At 38.9% G+C, this 13,864-nt stretch overlaps 2 protein-coding genes and 1 long non-coding RNA gene across 10 annotated transcripts in view; 2 read left to right on the top strand and 1 right to left on the bottom strand.

Moving 5' to 3' along the window:
* ptpn13 (protein tyrosine phosphatase non-receptor type 13) overlaps positions 1 to 573 on the top strand; it is a 48,186-nt gene extending 47,613 nt beyond the window's left edge. For all 6 annotated transcript variants that reach the window (XM_086096017.1, XM_086096021.1, XM_086096019.1 and 3 more), the window contains one exon: positions 42 to 573. In XM_086096017.1, coding sequence (XP_085952143.1) covers positions 42 to 119 — 78 coding nt within the window. In that variant the 3' untranslated portion in view covers positions 120 to 573. The remainder of the gene's footprint in view (positions 1 to 41) is intronic.
* On the bottom strand, positions 233 to 7,692 carry ggt5b (gamma-glutamyltransferase 5b). Of its 3 annotated transcripts, none has more exons than XM_086096028.1 (12): positions 7,421 to 7,692; positions 5,719 to 5,846; positions 5,556 to 5,588; positions 5,289 to 5,484; positions 4,958 to 5,118; positions 4,584 to 4,730; positions 4,365 to 4,495; positions 2,415 to 2,602; positions 2,258 to 2,349; positions 2,061 to 2,170; positions 1,879 to 1,989; positions 233 to 1,801 (listed from the first exon to the last, which is right to left on the bottom strand). In XM_086096028.1, exons 1-12 carry the CDS (start codon positions 7,579 to 7,581, stop codon positions 1,655 to 1,657), a joined length of 1,605 nt encoding a protein of 534 aa, XP_085952154.1. In that variant the 5' UTR covers positions 7,582 to 7,692; the 3' UTR covers positions 233 to 1,654. The 3 variants fall into 3 exon arrangements, with proteins under 3 accessions (XP_085952154.1, XP_085952155.1, XP_085952153.1); XM_086096027.1 differs by having other exon boundaries at positions 234 to 1,801; positions 5,556 to 5,651; positions 7,421 to 7,691; XM_086096029.1 differs by lacking the exon at positions 5,556 to 5,588.
* On the top strand, positions 5,289 to 10,634 carry LOC147161951 (uncharacterized). The gene is made up of 3 exons (XR_015097202.1): positions 5,289 to 5,509; positions 5,746 to 5,868; positions 10,128 to 10,634. It is a non-coding gene; the product is annotated as an uncharacterized LOC147161951 (long non-coding RNA).
* Positions 10,635 to 13,864: the final 3,230 nt, after the last annotated feature.

A 13,864-nucleotide genomic window follows, 5' to 3' on the forward strand; every position in this document is an offset into this window, starting at 1 on the left:
GAAGCATGACTTAATACATTTACGTCTTTATGTGCTTCCAGGACCAGTATATCTTCTGCTACAAGGTGATCCACTATGTCTTGGAATGCCTTCAAGATGAGAAGAACATCTCAGGATAGTCAGCAGACACCAGCAGAAAAGGCCAAATCATAAAACATGTTTTTAAAGTACCGTAAATATTAATTCCACACCACCGTTGAAGAAGAAATTTATATTTTTATTGGATGTTTGCTTTTTTTTTTTTTTAAGTTCTCTTCCTTTTTGGCTGCTACCCCTCACCCCCGTGCGACGATGAGAACTGCTGATTGTATTTCTTATATCGAGCTATAAGAGAACACTAGTGTTTTATTTTCCAGATAAAATGATTATACACATGGACCAATGACATCATATTGTATGTGCAACAAAATTGTGACTATTTTAAATGCCATTTGTTTGTTTGTTGATGCTGGAACTCGCCTCGACAGAATACTATGTCAGTATTTGCTTCGCTCGCTGCCTGAAGGTAAATGATGAACTTAAATGTGTACATATTCATCTGCTGAAAATTAAACTGGATACGTTTTAATTGTTCAGAGCTTTTTTTGGGTGGTTTGAGTCCATTTGCGGATTTTTTTTTTAAAGCACATAGTGTAAATTATACAAGGAGGTTCATTTTCCATCCCACCATCTATTTTCTGTGACGTTTTTTTCTTACTTTTAGGTCCTGGAGTGGTGGTGTAACCTCCAACTAGGACAAAAAGGCTTCTTTTTTTCCTGGTGGGTCAATTTTCCGTCATTTTGTTGCGGCGCGCTGGTTTATTTGATGACAGTAAATGTGCTAGTAGCACAGACCGTTTGAGCATCATGATGTTTTGATGCCTGTGATAACACACATGAGATATATTCCAATTTAGAGAAAATACATTTCACCTTATTTTAATGTTTTTTTCCATAACATGCAATTCTGAATAGGCAAGGGATGTTTGGTAAGCGTGAGTTAAAATGGCCCTACCTAACCAAACTATAAGGCAATAGAACATTGCTCTGCCACATAAGGGGTTAATGACAATAAAGGGTTATAATTCGATACAATACTACAGCAGATTTGGTCACCTTTTCTGTTAACCCAGAATAAAATCATGAACAAAAGTATCCGTTCCAAAAACAGAGTTATGTAAATACTTGGAAGCTCAGGAGAGTCATGACATGGTCTTTACAAGTGTGTGTAAACTTTTGATCACGACTGTGCTACAAAATACATTAATCATAAATGTAAAAAATTTAATTGGTTTTTAATGTGGAACAGCTTTTTTTTTATATATATATACTTTTAATAATTTGTTGGTAAAAATGCTGACAAAAATTACCAAATTAATAAAATAGCTAAACAATTTGTTAATATTTTTCCTTTTATAATAAATCACTAGTAACACAACTAGTTCATAATTAAATTCAATGTGTCAACCCAGTAAAAAAAAAAAAAAAGATAATGGAAAATGACTCTACTTATAATTCATTATCAGTCATATAGTAGACGTTTATGTATTTATGTATGCAAACTCATCCGTAATGAATTGTTCTTTGGTTCTATGATGACGCCACCGCAAAGCTCACCTTATCATTGTTAAAAAATAAAAGCAGTCTTAAAGGCAAAATATGAACAGTGTTCAAGTCAGTATCCATCCGCCATCGCCTGCTTCCTCGCATCCGATTCGGCCACAATGCATCCCTTCTCCTCCTTCACTGCATTCACCACGTTGAAAAAAGACTTCATTTGTCCAACCTGGTGTCCGAGAGCTCTGAGGCCGTCGATTACAGACTGAAGGCGGAGAGGAAATAGGGCATGACGATCAGAAGTGATCATATCTGGTCACAAAGTGCGTTTCGATGGATCACCTGGTCAAAAGCGGGTGGAAAATTCACATTGTTCTTGGAGTCGACAAAGACGATGGGAGCGTCGATGGCTTCTTTTAGACTCATTCCCAGCCACATGTGATTGATTACAGACTGGGGGGTACACAGATAAATCATGTAAACAAAAGACATTGGTAAAGGAAACATTTATATTTGAGGACTACCAAGGCCACAGCACTGGTGATCATGCTTCCCCCTGCTCCACCAATCACAAGGAGTCCTCCAGACTTGGACTCTAGAATCGCTGGCGTCATTGAGGAAGGAGGCTGCTCACCTGAAACAACATGCAAACGGCAGCAAAACTAATCAATCTGTCGGTTCATTATTGACCACGCACAGCTGGAGGTACAGTAGATCTTACCAGCCATCAGTGTGTCTGCTCTCCCACAAAAGTCGGCCAGCTCATTATTAAGGATGATGCCCGTCCTTGGGGAGTAAATGCCTCCTCCGAATCTGCACCAAGAGACAGTGATGACAACCTTTTATATTTTGGGAAATTTTAACTAACATCTCCTCACAAATGGTTTATGGTGCTGGTGGCCGAGACGGCCAGTCCGTCTTCATCCAGCACGGAGACTTGCGACGTTCCTGTGTGGTCTGGCGGCGGCGTGACGTTGGAGTAGTATGAGGGCGGGTGGGTGCCATTGGGAGAAATCATTCTCCTGATATTATTGATGAAGGTTGGATCCATCAGATGCTCTGCATTCTGTAAGATGACATTTTACATTTTTTCTCCCTCTGTCAGTCTCTATAATCAGGCTTCCATCCAATTGTTTCGATTTTTTTAAGCGAATTTACTGAAAATGCGCAAAACGGACATGAGATTTGTGCCCGATTACTTTTTTTCCCTCTTTTGCGACTATTGAGGGAACTCCGCCGCTGTAGGTGGCGGTATACACCTTAGAGATGTGATCCACCAGTAATTAAAATAATAATAATAAGAAGAAGAGCAGGAAGGGACTGCGCCGTGCGATGACGTCTATGAGTTTCCTCTTGTAATTCTTGATAAAACCGTAGTGTTTCTTTGCTGTATTCCCATCCCAAATGGCATTAATAATCGCTTATTTTATTAATTCAAAAAAAGATTTCTGTTTTGTTGTCCCTCCAAAACATACCTTACTTTGTCGTCCGACATGGACTACAAACCACTGATCTGAATATATGACTGGATAGCCAAGACTTTTGAAGCCCCTCGGCCGCCATATTGCTCCTCCCAAGATACATTTCTCAGCATACGATCATTTACATTTACAGTATCGAAATTGGAGAACATTGGAGACAGTACTTAGTATAACAGCATCATTTATTATGTTTAAAATTGTTAAACAAAAACAAGAGGACTTCAGTCATTTTACAACTTGCCTTAAATTCGTGTATAAATTATATGCTTAATGATTTTTACAGGAGGAAACGTGTGTGTGTGTGTATATATATATATATATATATATATATATATAATTTTTTTTAATTATTATTAAAGAAATATATATATGTATATAATTTATTTTTAATTAAAGAATTATAACTGTAATTCAACGAAAGATGCCTCTGCCAAATCTAATATTAGGGTCTAAGGAACTGAGCGATAAAAGAAAAAGGGGGTCTTTAAAGCAGCACATACATCCACTTGTTAATTTAAAAAAAAAAAAAGTTTTACTTGTTAAAAAATAGTGACCACTCTGCCACAAACCCCCACTCCCACCCCCGACCATATACTAACCACCTACGAACTGTATATGTCTCATCTGTACGTATACCTTATAGTTTATAAAGTAGTCTGCTCGTGAGATGGGAGGAGCAAGATGGCTGCCCTGTCGCTTCAAAGGTGTGCACGGGCGTGTATGGACTATCGGCTATCCAGTCATATATTCAGTCAGATCAGTGCTACAAACGTACGTGCGTAATATCTGGTCAAAACATGCGACCTGTATCTGGTCGTGCCAGCGCTTATTCGCAAAACCTATTTCCATGCCAAACTTCGCATTTTCCTTTTTTCGATACGCTGCAAAATCTACCCCCTCTAAGCGTTTTTGGGTTTTTTTGCGAATTTTGAGCCCTTTTTCGAATTTCTAGCGTTTCCATTCAGTTTTATTTTCGCATTTCTTGAAAATTAGACGTAAAATAGGTGGATGGAAACCCAACTTATGTCTCGTTCTCTCATTGTTTGGACTGGAGGCCAAAAAGCATCTCATTTTCACCATTACGACAAACTTCCAGAAATAAGGAGCCTGGGTCAAAAAGGGACCGAACACTCCTTGGGTCAATTCGACCTAACTTTTTGTTTTGCAGAAAAACAACCCAAAAGTTGGTTATTTTTGGTTTACAGAGGTGCAAGAAGAGGCGAGTGGGGAAAACTGACAGCAGTCCTGGACCTTTTCTGACACCTTACAGTATATTTCAGACAGTGACAACTGTTTCGCATGCATATTATAATGATTCTATATTGTGCTTAAATATCAAACCCTAACCATCTTGTAGTTGAACATAGGATCGCGAATACTCCTTCGCTGGCCATTGGCAAATTTAACTGCCTCAATATAATGATGGTAAAACTGAATTTTCCCTTCCCCATCCAGGGAATGTGGTGTCAAGGAGAACCCTGTGAAAAGAAGACAAACTCAGATACTATTTTGATATTTAGTCTTGCATAACGAACATCTACAGGAAACGAGACAAAAAACAACAACCTTGCATGATCTTGAGGATGAAGGCAAGCAGGGCGCCCCCAGCAGGTGGTGGAGGGATGTGCATCAGCGTGTCCCCCAGAGGAACTGTCCATGCTTCCACCACTCTCACCTGGTACGACCGGAGATCTTCCATTTCTAACGTTCCACCTATTAGAGTGACATATAGAACCATTCATGGTACACCCTGGACTGGTCGCTAGGGCACATACTGTATTCATGCCACATGTCGACAATCATTCACTTTCACAATTTTATGGGCAACTCAGTTTAAGGATGTCCAAATTTGCCACAGCCTATATTCGAACTTCAGCACCTCAGACCTTTGAGTTATTATAGTTATATAATATATTTTAGCATTTACATTTAGCTCACACCTGCGGCTTTGACGTCGTGGATTAAATCCAAAGCCATCTCGCCAGTGTAGAAAACGTTCGCTCCTCTCTTGGCAATCATCTGCATGCTTTCAGCAAGTTGAGGAAACTTCATGATGTCTCCTGTCCCAAGAACACTCTTGTTGTTGTTGCAAAAAACTTCACTGGTGGAGGAGAAACACAGACGTTATTCTAAATTTAAAAAGAAGTCTTAAAGAATAAATGGAAAGATAGGGTGTAATGTCACATCCGGCCACTAGATGGTGGCACACTAATATGTTTGACACGGTAAAATTTGCAAGAACAAGAGTGAAAATAGGAAGTATTTCTGTACCAGAGGGGCGAACGTTCTATTCTGCTTTTCACAGTGGGCAAGCCAAGCATCTTCCCCAGGTGAGGAGGCACCGGAATGCCCTCCCTGGCCAGTCTTATGGGCTCCTCGAAGAGTTTGGACCACGGCAGCCTTCCGTAGCGTTTGTGAAGAGCCTCGTAGCCCCGCAACTCACCAGGAACGCCGATCCACGGACTACCTAGAAGAGTGCAACATTGTAAATGGTAATCCCTCATGATAATGTACATTAACTGAATATGTTATAATTACCTGGCGTATGTTTGAATGAGTCAGGACAATCATCTAACAGGTTGCGTTTAAATTTACGAGGGACAGTCTCTCTGAAGTTGTAAACCGTCACCTTACCTGCGAAGAAAATTGCCCCGCATTGGCAACCCGCTTTGCGAAAGTTTTTCAACTTCAGAGCACCGACCTGTTTTATTTCTAATGGTTACTACAGAGCCTCCGCCGAGCCCCATGCTCTGAGGGTAGACCACAGCCGTGCACAGGAGGGCCGTGATGGCGCCATCTACTGCTGAGCCGCCTTGCTGCAGCACGCTCCTGGAAGACGCACGCCATTCAGGTACAGTATGTAATGCGGGTGGGGGGGGGGGGGGGGGGGAATGGGTCATGCGTACATTCCAGTAAAATAACATGAGTCGTGCACTAGTTTAGCTTGTTAATATGAGAGTACTGCCTTACACACAGTTATTTACCCCTTAAGTAAAAGGAAAAAAGTCCTCCCACATTCCAAAAACATACAGTGAAGACTGTAAATTGTTTATTTCTCTATATGTGCCTTCATGCCTTGTGATTGGCTGTCAGCTCAGAGTCATCTGAGATAAACTCCAGCTCACCCACCATGACTATAGTGAAGACTCCTTATTAAAATAAAACAAATAGGAACAATTCACCAAGATGCTAAAAATCACACAAATATTTAACCACAATTCAATTGAATGTTTTTATTCAATTTCATGGGTTTGTTCATGCCCAGTAAATGTTAAGAATAGAAATGAAATAGGAAAGGGGGTGTTTGTTCAATTGATCACGATCCAGCCTGGGTTAAACCACTTCCGGGACAAGTGGTCACAACAGTGGACAACTATTAAAAACTTAGGTTATCATAATTTGTGCATGAAAGGGTTAAAGATGTGGTTTTGCCATAAAAAAAAAAAAAAACAGACAAAATATTTTTTTAAAAGAGATGGACCATATCATTTTTAGATCAGGTAAAAACAAGGACAAAATTAAAATGTACTGTTTATATATACAATTTATTGTTATATTTCATTCCAATTTTTTAAATTAGATAATTCACACAAATTCACGGCAAATGTAATCATACTTGATTAACCATGTTTTCATTTTATTTAAATTGATGGAGGAATAAGTGGTTTGAAAATGGAGGGAAAGACAATATAACAAAACCATTTCATTCAGCAATTTTAAGATTGAAGGAAAAGAAAAAAGAACATCTCACGATTGAAAGCAAAACACATCCTCTGTCAATACATGTTGTCAGTGAAGATGTGATAAAAGCAAAAATATGTAGTATATGAGATGTGTAGGACTCTATTAGCCACCCACATTCAACTAACAAAAATTTTATGACTTTTTTAAAAAAAAATGACAACACTTTTTGAAGGCAAAGAAGTCAAATATTCTCCAATGGCCAGATTTACTGCTTTTTGTTTTTGTATTATTTCATGCTGTTTTATTTTCAATACGTAGAATTATGGAAGGACAAACTGTACTACCATGATGACAATTTCTATTGTGTTAAATCAAAGCTGAAGATCTAGACTTGCTTTAGTTCAAATCAATCGTGGTGGTTTAGAGTCACTATAAAAAGTCTACACACCCTTCTTCAAAGGCCAGTTATCAAATGATTTCTCATGTTTATATCACAAAACCTTGAGGAGTGTGTAGACTTTTTACTTCCACTGTATTAGCACGTTATGAACTCCTAATGCCCATGTGGCTATTATCCATCTTATCCAATCTCTTAAACTGCTTATCACCTCGCTCAATTTCACACAAACTGCCGACTCATCAAAGAACGTGCAGCAAACTCTACACAAAACCCCGGAAAAACAATCGAGCTTTACTCCTATAGGATGAGAGTCACTTACTTGCCAACTTGCGAGCAAAGCAGCGAGTCTGCGGCGACGGCGGCGTGCCGGAAGCCGCCCGAGCACGGCGTGGACAGCAGAGTGACCAGGCACACGCACAGCAGCGCCCCGGTGCACAGCAAAGCGCACGCCAGGCAGCAGCACCACTTGTACTTGTCCATCTCAGTTCAAGGGCAACGCGTGGGGTCACTGAGCCACCATCACGCTCTGTCTGGATTCTGCCGCTGCATGCTGACTGAAATTCCACATGGTGTTGTCACGGGGACGCGCACAGCTTGCACTGCTTAGGGACCGTCAAGAAATAATTCTCTGCAATTGCTGCGATCCTCATGCAAAATCTCTATATACAGTATGTATATACTGTATATATATACTGTATATATATACTGTGTGTATATATGTATATATATATATATATATACATATACACACAGTATATATATACAGTATATAATAAAGACAAAAAAATTATTATATTTATATATATATATATACATATACACACAGTATATATATACAGTATATAATAAAGACAAAAAAATTATATATAAATATATATATATATATATATAAATGTGTATATATATATATTTTTTTAATATATATATATATATATATATATATATATATATTTTTTTTTTTTTTTAAATATATATATATATATATATATATATATATATATATATATATATATATATATATATATATATATATATATATATATATATATATATTAGTTCAGTCAAGCACAATTATCACGATTGGCGCGGAAGGAGAGGTGGAAAGGCCAAAGTATGGAGAAATAAAGTATCCGCTTTTGAGCCAAGACTCACAAGCTCATCTGTGAAGCATGTTATGGCGGTCATGTTATGGCTTTGCATGACCGCTTCGTCAGCTGTAATTTAATGACACTCCCTAAGTGAACCCCCCTCACCCCGCTGCTGTCCTGTTCCCTCCAGTCCAGATGGGCTTGTGTAAACCTTGACAAGTTCACTCAGTCCCTCTTATGTCAATCCACGTACATCCATGTATGGGGTCGGCAGGGCCATGTCCATAAATGGTAACATGGATGTCATCAACAAACCCGCTTTCACTGTTGCAATGTCTCAGAATGGTACAACATTTTAAAAGTGTTTTTTTTCAGCCACCTCACTTTTGTTTTAGTGTTTTAGGACGAGTCAGTGGGGTGCTTTTTTTTCTTTCTTCTTGACAACATTCCTTTCTGTACTCATCCACCACAAGAAAGTGAGCCAAATTTTTTGCTCACACGACAACATTCCTTTCTGTACTCATCCACCACAAGAAAGTGAGCCAAATTTTTTGCTCGCTTGTGTGTGTGTGTGCGCACATGTACATGTTCTTGCTGTTAAAAAAAACACAGTGCTAGTGAAGAAAATGAATGTTAGTGATGAAAAGGAAACAATTTCATTATTAGCTATTTTCTCATTTATGGTGTATTCTTTCAAGAAGCAAAATTTGGATTATATTTTTAAATAATTATTTTCATGTTTTTTTTTTGTCTTCATTTTTCATGTTTTTTTGTATGTATTTCTTTAAGTATCATCATTAGACATTTGATTAGAATATTTTTTATGAAAATTATATTTAAATAATTATGCTTTATATGTTTATTTTTAGTGTATTTTTTAGTATACTAGATATTATTAGTATAATGTATCATTTTTCATAAATCATTTTATTTATTATTTTTATTATACACATTTTTCCAAGTACCATTATACAATAAATGAATTATCAATAAACATATTTATAGTACCATCATTATTTTATTAAGCATTCTAAAAACCGGATTATATTTTAATTTGCTGTAATTTTTTTAGAATTCACAATATAATTTTTTTTTATTGTACACCCCCCCCCCCCCCCCCCCCCCAAGTAAAGTACTTTGCAGTGGAACTTTTAATGGAGTTATTTTTCCACAGCTGGCCACTAGAGGGAGACGTAGAATATATTTCCTATTGTAGTCCCCGAACAATATATTACTGTAATATCACGTTCTAATGCATTTTCATATTTCTCCACCACTTGGAACCAGGAAATGGCGTTTTAAATCATGGCCTTTATTAAAACATGTATAGCAGCACCCGGAGAAAACATGTATGTTCATGTTTAGGATTGCTGGGATTACTCTATCAAAGACACATGACATTTTCAAAATATAAAAATTCATTAGTTTTATGTGTTTATCAAAATCGAGTCATTTCATGAACATTTATTTCACAATATATATTTTAATTTATAGTTGTATATATTTTTTTTATACAATGGGATTCATTCTCCATATAATACTTGATGTATCATAAAATTCATTTCTGTTACTTCCTTCCAATGTTGAACATTTGAGAGGGCAGCACAGGAGCTTAAACATCACTCCTGCCTGCTCTGTACCTATTAATAGTGCACCGTTAATATTTTCTAGCCTGCGTCATGCCCACCCACCCGTGCCACTCTCTATTCACTCCATTTCTGTGTGCCGCCTGCACCTTTTCCCGCTCATGGCGTCTGTCACTCACTCTATTCAGCATTGCTCACACCTTAGATGGCCTTTTGTCCTCAATAACTGCTACTAGAATGCAATGTTTGCAGTCACAGCTGATTGAAGTTGTGACTTGTCTTAAATTTTAATGAAATGAATAAAAGATGGGGATTATTTTGCATATGTTTTTTTTTTTGTTTTTTTTTACAGATCGTGTATGCCTTTTAAGCATATTGTTTACCAGTTCAGGGGTTCCTAATGAAGTGTCCCTGCAGGTGAGCGACAGTGCAAACTCCTCGCATTATCCCAATAATTATTAAATGAATACCTCTGTGCAAACAATATAGCATGTCATGCATTATGTACACTGGGATCGACAATTGGATGCGCTTCATCCGAAACTTTCAGTTCATTATCAGTCCGCCGGTGACGGTGGGGACTTTTCAATGAACTTGCAACGTGTCCAACGTGTTGGGAGTGGGCGCCTTGTCTTCCAGCTGCCGCCGGCATAAATATTTGATATTTGCTTATTAATCTTTCAGCATAGCAAACTGTGCCAGGACATGCGGTTCGACCAGGAACCGCGATAACAATAACTCCGGGTCATCCATGATATTTAAATATTCCGCTGATGATGCCAAATATGAAGTTTTTGTTATATATTACGGGGTTAAAAAAAAAAAGGCAAGTCCATCAGCAACATGTGATCGACAGCAGTTGAATGTGTGCCAAATAAAAGGAGCCTTGCAGGAAGTCTATAACTGCATTCAGAGCCATCCTAGCATGAGGCGTCTTATCCGCCTTGCAAATTGGGTTGGTGGTTTATGTTAATAAAAAATAAATAAAAATGTTTACTCTAGTTGATTACCACGCCATAAATGTACTTATTTATTGTTAATCCTCTGCGTATGCCCATGTGTGTGCGCACCTTTAAATGGGCCACACAGCTCCCTGAGGCTTGTGAGTACCTCATCTGCAGCATGTCCACAATAAAATAACAAATCTGCAGAGAGAAAATGTGCCACTTTTTTGGGGGGAGCCGAGAAGTGAGCGCAAAACCATTTTTGTCAGAAATGAGGTGGAGGAAAGGCCAAGCTTTCAGATGACGACTGCACTAATGTGAGGTTTAGTTCCAATTCTGACATCTAGGAGGCAGCTCATTATCACACTCAAACTTGTTTTTAACTCTATGACTGCCAGACGTTTTCAGAAAAGGGATGCCGTCAGTGCCAGCCGATTTAAGCATTTTGACTGATCTTTCAAGGTCCACAGAAAATGTTCTGTTTGGACTATGGAAACACACGTACTACCAAATGAAAGATTGGACTTTCATCTTTCATCAGAAAAAAAAAGTTTGTTTCTACCTTATTCCGTTCTTTAGTAATCAACAATAGAAAATGGTTAGTTTGACCCAATTTCGCCTGTTTTGGACCAAAATACGGAGAAATCAAGCTTTTAGTGAAACGATATTATTTCATGCATTCTAGTGAATTTTACACTTCTTTTTGTCCATGAATGATGCCACAAACACCTAAATAGTGCTTTACTTCTATAAAACACTACCACCAAGAATGAAAAAGTGTTTTTTGATAGCAAAATACGTTTATTTACATTCAACAGTGTAACAATTTGACAACAATTTGGCAAACTATTTACAAATGTGTGCAACTGTGGTGCTATTTACAATTATGTGGATGTTTCAACGACAGTTTTTCTTTTTCTTTTTTCTCCCCTGCGTGCAAGGAGACGCAACAGCATTTGCACAACAGATTGCCTCTTCGCAAGCTCCACTTTCTTGCAGGCCGTTTTTTCCGGGGAATAGCAAGTATATACTGCAGTGTGTGTTGCCATCAAGTCTAATATCAGGATCATGCTACGGTTACGTTACGGTGGTGTTACGTCTGGCTTCCTTATGTCCTTCAGTTGCTATACCGGGTGGTAAAAGATGTTCTGATCCATTTTATCCACTCCATTCATGGTGGCATCGTAGTCCAGAAACAGTGTCTTCTCCGTGATCAGACTGTACCCGCTCCTCCGATGAATATGCATTGGACTCGGGGTACTCATTGTCCGACAAAATGTCCGCATGTGCAGCTCCGGCGTTAGCAGAGCTAGCCGGTGATGCTTTATGACGTGAGAATAAAGGCCGCGTCCAACTGTGGCGTCCAACTGTGGCGTCAACCTCGGGATTCACCATCATCATCAATGTGCATTGGTCGATGCTTTTCGACAATCTCCATCGCCCGATCGAATGTCCGATTGTGTAGAAGTACCAGGTCGGTTATTGTGCGCGTTTTCCGGCGTTAGCAGCGCTAGCCGCGCTTAGCCGGTGAGGCTTACTACGTGATCATAACGGTCGCTTCAAGGCTTCCAACTTTGGCGTCAAGCTCGGAGTCATCATCATCGTCGACATCAATGCGCTTTTTAGTATTGATCGATGCTTTCCGTCTTTGAAAAAAATGCTGAAGCGTGAGCTGCTTGCAACCGGTTGCCATTGTGGCTTCATCAGCCATTGTCCCCTCAACACTCTAGCTCCGCCTCACGTCTTCTACTGACGCCCACGGTGGGCGGCCCATCCAACCTTGTGCAAAGAGAGTCATCGCTGCCATCTAGGGGCCAAAACGAGTCATTATACTAACCAGATCTGCCTGATACTTTCAGCACAGCTGCCCAAGGCTTTCCTCCACCCGTTTCCCAAAAAAAAAAAACAACAACATAGTGAACGTCTTTTAACGTCCTCGGCGCCCTTCCGTAGGTTTATGCTAAACGTTTTATAACGTTTATGGCGGTCAAAGAGTTAAGCTATCTGCGTATTAGTTATTTGTCATCTCTTGTGAATCATTGATTAATTTAACCGATGTTTGGACTTGGACCACTATTGCACTAAACGTGTAGTAGCAGGCCTGACGAAACTTTAAATCAATCTACACGATGTCCAAAATGGAGTTAGCCCACTCTAGTTCTCAGTGGCTTTTATTTTTTTTTAAACATGCTAGGTACCACATAGTGTCTCTGCTAACCGTTAGTAGGGGTGTGCCAAAAAATCGATTCTCATAAGAATCGCGATTCTCATTTAGTACAATTCAGAATCGATTTTAAATGTCCCAAAATCGATTTTATTTAAATTATTTTATACTGTCTTGTCTGTTCATGTTTTACCCAGTTTGGCCACTGAGGGGCAGTGTAGTTCCACGCGGTCTAATACACTGTTAAGTTTTAGCCACTTTAGAGAGTAGAAGGAAAAAGTCACGACCATGTTATTCCAATAAATAAATTAATAAATCAGCGTGGAGCTGTTCTTTTGAGCGATAAAAGTGCCGCGAGTAGCGCGCTAATTAGCATTAGCGTGTCCGACTGGAGTAGATCATTACAATTCCTTGTACATCTATAGATTGAAGCAAAAATCATTGTCAATCGAATCATTTCGAATCAAAAAAAATTCTTAATCGAAAACCGATTCTGAATCGAATCGCAGGCCCAACTTTGTGATGACTTTGTGGCGAAAGATACACCGTATCTGCAACCAAATCTGCACTAAATTTGAATCTATTTTATTTTTGCCCTTGTCTCCGCCCTCCACAAATTGTCATGAAAATTGGATAAGTGGCGTTTTACATTCTTTGACATGTTAACAAATAAACGGCAATAAACACAACCTCCTTGGAGGATTGATTAGCATCTCTTTGAGCACTTTTCCACGTGGTTGCCCGGTGGGCTTGTGTCTTTTGGGGCCGATGTGGCGCTTTTTAATTACTACTTTATTCCAGCCCACAATTTAGAGGGAGCAGCCCATTAATCCACGTACAATATAATCAGCAAACTGAACCAATCAACACGAGTGGCAGAGCTACTTGATAGTCAGAGATGGGAAAGAGTAAAGAGAAAAGGGTACAAATGAAATAATCAAAGAAGCAACTATGCAAGAATATTTTCCGAATGTGGCCCGT

This window comes from Leptonotus elevatus, chromosome 15 (genome assembly GCF_054856555.1).
Source record: "Leptonotus elevatus isolate MCC_2025b chromosome 15, RoL_Lele_1.0, whole genome shotgun sequence".
In the NCBI taxonomy this organism is placed as follows: domain Eukaryota; kingdom Metazoa; phylum Chordata; class Actinopteri; order Syngnathiformes; family Syngnathidae; genus Leptonotus; species Leptonotus elevatus.